Consider the following 5,653-nt stretch of genomic DNA (forward strand, 5'->3'; position numbering starts at 1 on the left):
GAGACACGAAATTGGGCACGGATCACAGTATGGAGAGGGTCGGGACTGGAAGCTGAATCAGGGATACCTGTTCCAAAGAGTCCCAGGACAATATCCAGGGAGTTGACTCAGCACACAAAAGAAATCGAGACCCAGAGTGTGAATCAGCCCGACTCTGTCTCTAAGCTAGGAATAGATTTCAGGATCGAGTGTGTTCTCCCCCAGGAAACTAGAAGAGGTGGATCCAAGGCCTTGGCCAGAACTAGGCACTACCTGCCCTGATAACTGTGGCCAAGTGCCTGCTCCCCTCTACAGCCTGGTTTTTCAAGCTTCGTCCTGTAAAAATCTTCCCAGGCGCAGTATCTCAAACCTAAGGCGGTGGTATTTGATCAGAACACAGATGTGTCAGGAAGGGGAAGCAAGCACTGGAGCACTATTAGAGGGGAGAGTGGACACGATCGAGATTGTTCACACTCATGCCGTGTCCTTTTATCAGAGATCGCATGCCTTGGCATATCTCTACTTCAGTATTATGTGCATAGAGAAATTCCCAAGAATCCACAAGGATGACCCCAGCTAAGACCCTAAGCAATAGTGGAGAGGATGCCTGAACTGGCCTTACCTTGTAGTCAGATTGATGACTATCTTGAATGTCATCATAGAACCTTCATCCAGCAACTTATGGAAGCAGATGCAGAGCTAATGGGAGCTCACCAACTCCAGCCTGACAGAGAGGGAACCAGCATAGGACCAAACTAGGCCCTCTAGTTTATAGTGACAGTTGTATGACTGGGGCAGACTGGGGCCACTGACAGTGAGACCCTCCCTACACCCTTTGGATTACTGGGTTGTGGTTTTCTTCCCCTTCTCCCAGCTACTCGGGGTCGAACTCTCTACCTCTGCATGGGAAATGAGTTTCGGCCCCAGTGCACTGGTTCCTGTCCTGTCAATAAACCTCATGTGATTGCAGCAAGTACGTTCTCTCATGAATTCCTGGGGGGGGGTCATATTATCCCGAGACTTGAGTGAGAGTCTCCCCACTCCAGAGGTCTTTCACATAGGAATAACTAAAATTGCTTAGAAGAATTAATGAAATGAAAGTAAATGGGTACACACACTTCTGAGTGTATTTGTGTCCTTTTAAATCAACTGCTTGAAAAGCAATGAGTATACCAGAGCTGTTACATGTGTACTGATGCAGAAAGACTTCTAATCCTGATGATAGGCATCTGGGGTAGGTAAAACAAAGTTATTCCTAGGGTCCCAGGCCCTGCACATTTTTCTCAGTAAACAAACTCAATCTACAGTTCAAGGGAGAACCAGATTCTACATGTAAAACTGGTAACTGCCTTGATTTGTTTACTTGGGCAAACATGTACTCAGGGAAGCCCAAGAGAACAGAGAAGGGCTTTTGTTTCTTTGTTTGTGTTGTTGCTATTGGGATAAGACCAGCTATGTAGTGGAACTCACAGTGTAAACTAGGCTGGCCTCTCCCCCTGAAGTGACAGGATTAACCATGAGTATCACTACACTCACCTTAGAGATAAATGTATAGGGGGTCGTGTGAGCTACATTTTCTGGTCATTTGCTCTTTCTTATCCCATTTACTCCTCTACTCTGTCCCCCAGTGCCACCATGATGGTTTCCTCCAAACAAATAAGAAACAGGAGCATGGATGGTTAAAGGGATTTCAGCATCATGCTGGACATATTTAGAACTTGAAGAAAAACTGTTATATTTTATCTTGTCAGGATTCTGAACTGTGAAAAATCTGTTTCGAATTTCTTGTAGTCAGCAAATTGTAGTGTTTCAACCAACCACACGCCTTAGCCACCAATGTCACCTCACCTTTAGAGTCTTCACTACTTAGTGAGCACCGCCCTCGTGTAACTATAACCTGTATTTTAAATGAGAACAACTCTAGAGTGTTCCAGCGAGGACTTCTTTTAGACAGGCAGAATCTGGAGTAGGAACTAAACCCATGCTTTAATAAGATACCAGTGACTCTTAAACACGTTAAGCTTTGAGAAGTGTTCTTTTTAAACCTCATCCTGGGAATTTCTAGGACAAATCCAGCCAGAGGAAAGAAGAAGAAGTGTCTAAGACAGTTGAGGTGGTACATGTCTATAATCCCAGCAACTAGCACAGGGAGCCTGAGACAGGAGTGTTGGGGGTTTAAGGCCACTGTGGGCTCCATAGCAATTTCTAAGCCAGCCTAGGATACAGAGTGAGGCCTTGTCTTAAGTAATATGTAACTAAGCAGCGTTCAGTAGGGTCAGGACATGGATCCAAGGTGAAGCACTTGCCTGGCGTGCATGAAACGCCACTGAGTTTAACCCTCAACACTGCAGAGTAAAACAGGAGGATCATCCAAGAAAGCTTTGCCTTTTCATACCAGCTCAGTATTCCTTCTCTGAATAAGTGTAGCTATTGTCAGGGTTAGAAAAGCCTTGGGTATTATACTCATTCCTAACAGAAGTAATCGTCTGTTTTTGTGTTTGTCCCCAGCTGTGATTTACCGTGCATTTCCTCACAAAGAAGCCAGAGAGCACGATGTGCAGGTACAGTCGTTCAGAGGGGGCTGGGAGCAGTAGACTTGACAGCAGAGCAGGCCAAGTGTCTTCTTAGACTCATCTAGCTGTTCTTTCCCATGGGTTACTCATCTGCACAGGTCATACTTTAGGCCAAATCAAGGTCTTTTTGGTTGGTGTCTTCATGTTCCAGGCTCCTTTCTCAGGGTTCCAGAGTCAGCTCCTGATTTCATGTCCTCTCCCACTCTCTAGGGAATGACAGACAGCCTGTGCCTACCAGAGACCTGTCTTGATCTTGCCCCGTTCAGTGCTCAGCCAATTTCATACGTGGATGTTACAGATTCTCTCTGGATGTTCACAGGCTTTGTCAATTGGGCAGAAGCTTTACCTGTGGCTCATATCCTGCCAGGTTGTGTGGGGCACGCCTTTAATCCCAGCACCTATAGGCAGAGGCAGGCAGCTCTCTAAGTTCAAGGACAGCCAGAGCTACACAGAGAAATCCTGTCCCAGAGTGAGAGAGAGAGAGAGAGAGAGAGAGAGAGAGAGAGAGAGAGAGAATGAATATCCTTTAAATCAAGATGTTAAAAGGCCAGTTAACCACCTTTAATTGTATTTCTCCATGAAAGAGAGGCCACATATGTATTTAAAAGAACCAAATTGTCCTGCTATTGATGATGAATTGTTTAGCCATCCCTGACCTCACTACCTCAAAGATTATGTATTCTGTCTTTTCACCCCCCGCATTAGCACAAAGAGGGTATCATTTACTATTGATATGTTAACCTAAAGCTGGCAGTTAACCTCAGACTTGTTTTTACTGTCTGGTGATGCAAAAAGAACCCAACAAATGGCCCAGCCAAGAGGTGGTGCTCAGAAAAGAGCACTGCCCAGAGCTGCAGCAGATGAAGGCCGAGTGAGTTACCTGCAGCCAGTGTAGAATAGACTGTTGCTGCTCCAGCCTGAGAGGTGGGAAACAAAGCGTGTTTCAGGACTGATGCGGCCGTGAAACAGTCTCGCCCAACCTTCCCCAGGAGTCCATGTAACTCTGTATATGTACTATGCTCAGTAGAGTAACCTCAAGGAAGCCTGGTCAGCGTTTGACCTGGCTGCAGTGTGGGGCGGTGTCACAGTTAGCACATGAGTGTGACTTTTACATCTAGGTAATTGTGTGTAGGAAACACTTGGCAGACAGGAGATGTGTGAGCCTAGCTCAGCAAAGATGGTGGCTCTCAGGAACGGGATGAGTGCCTTGGTGTCTGAAAGTAGAGCAGTGAACCACACCACCCTGTCTCTGAGCAGGAGCTGGGAACTCAGCGGGCTGAGGCCTTTGTGAGGGCCTTCCTGAAGCGCACCATCCCACACTTGAGCCAGCAAGACTGTGAGAGCCATCTGCAGCACAAGGCTGTGGTCTTGGAATACTTCACTCGCCAGAAGCCAAAGCAGAAGAAATCCAAAGGCCTCTCTTCCAAACAGAGGAGAGACATGAGGCTCTTTGACATTAGCGCAGAGCAACAGAGGTACGCCAGTCTTCCCATGGCCTTGCCACTCACCATTGCCTAGTCTTCCTGGTAGGGCTCTGGACTGGGGATTCCAGGGAATCCCTGGACAGCTCTGCCCCTTTAGCCTCAGGGGCTTCTCCACCATCTGCCACAAGGGGGCAGCGTCCCACTACCAATTTTCTTATGTCATGGCTTGACCTCTAAAAGGGAGGCGTTGGTCAGATTGAGGACTTTTCAACATTTAACTTCTCTCCTGGCCTCACTAAGTGTCTCTGTTGCCCATAGCAACAGGCTGATATTCTTTAATATGTGCTTTCCTATACCCTTTAACATCACTAGCAGAATCACTCACTCAAAGGTTGCTGCCAGGGAGAGGTCCTGCCTTGGCATTTCAGAAGTTTCTGAAAGGAATGTGTCACTGTTTTGTGGAAGGATGTCTCCCTCGAGATGGTTCTGAGTTTGTGTTTACAGCCACTATATTTAGGCTTTGTATAACACTCCATAGCCACGCAGCCTTTCTTGTCCCAGAAGGCAAAAGAGCTTTGCACTGGAGCTGCCTCCCTGGAGTCCTTGCGGGAAGTGCCTGTTTCAGATTCGAGTCTGGTATTCTTGACTCTGATCCTGGCTTGGTATGAATGGGCACCAAGACAAAGGATAACGACCCCAGAGAAAAGCTCTTGGTCCTTTACCCTCCCTTCCAGACGATCCTGCCACCTTACACAAGGCCCTGCCTGGCAACCTGCACCTGGGTTGTTATGGCTGAGGCTACATCACCACCTTCAGATGCTCTCCTGCTCTGAGCCAGGGGCCCCTCCATCATGCCCACAACTGGCCAGGAGGAAGGGCATCAAGGCGAAGGCCCCCTCTTCCCTTCTCGAGAGCAGAAATTTAGCCCTGAAAAGGTTCTGTCAGGGAAGATATTGAGGTTCAAGGAGGGGAATGCACTTGGCCTTGGTCACGTTGTTGTCAGGGCACGTAGGGCTTCCACGCAGTCTCGGGTGCTCCCTCGTGCTTACTCTCGGCCTTGAGCCCAGCTCTGGTTTGCCAAACACTGGAAATCCCAAGCTCGTGTTTCTGACTTGACAGATACAGTCTCTTCCTCCCTCTGCATGAACTCTGGAAGCAGTACATCCGTGACCTGTGCAATGGGCTCAAGCCAGACATGTGAGTTTTATTTCTGACGCCTGCCATGGGATTAGATCCCAAGTCTTACGTGCACTAGAGACACAGCCTGGGAAACCAGCTGGCTGTGGGCGTTTGTGATCCTGTTTGCTTTGTTACCAGCTTTTCTTTGTGGGCTCTCTTGACCTCCTAGGCAGCCGCAGATGATTCAAGCGAAGCTCCTGAAGGCGGATCTTCACGGTGCTATTATTTCAGGTAATTTCTGTGAGAGCATGTGGTCATCTGGAGACTGTTACTCAGTGGCAGTACTCAGCCTGGCATCTGTCACTTGGCATCCTGAGGTTTCTCTTAAGTTACAAGCAGTGAGATCTAAGGTGGTTGTGACCTGACCCATGCTGGGACTTGTTAAACACACACTAAGTGGTGTCTGCATGCCGTCAGCTCATACTGTTGTCACCTCGCCTCTAGTGCAGACTCTGGGGGACAGATTCCCCCTCTTCATGTTTCCAGAGTGCCATCACC

General features: G+C 48.0%; 1 protein-coding gene across 1 annotated transcript in view; it reads left to right on the forward strand.

Moving 5' to 3' along the window:
- The first annotated feature begins 2,261 nt into the window (after positions 1-2,261).
- LOC126491563 (ribonuclease P protein subunit p29-like) overlaps positions 2,262-5,653 on the forward strand; it is a 12,060-nt gene continuing 8,668 nt past the window's right edge. The window contains exons 1-5 of the mRNA XM_050127315.1: positions 2,262-2,272; positions 2,402-2,540; positions 3,810-4,027; positions 5,096-5,173; positions 5,325-5,386. Of these exons, the coding sequence (XP_049983272.1) occupies positions 2,262-2,272; positions 2,402-2,540; positions 3,810-4,027; positions 5,096-5,173; positions 5,325-5,386 (508 nt within the window). The remainder of the gene's footprint in view (positions 2,273-2,401; positions 2,541-3,809; positions 4,028-5,095; positions 5,174-5,324; positions 5,387-5,653) is intronic.

Source organism: Alexandromys fortis, unplaced genomic scaffold, assembly GCF_014885135.2.
Source record: "Alexandromys fortis isolate MF-2015 unplaced genomic scaffold, M_Fortis_MF-2015_v1.1 scaffold_259, whole genome shotgun sequence".
In the NCBI taxonomy this organism is placed as follows: Eukaryota; Metazoa; Chordata; class Mammalia; order Rodentia; family Cricetidae; genus Alexandromys; species Alexandromys fortis.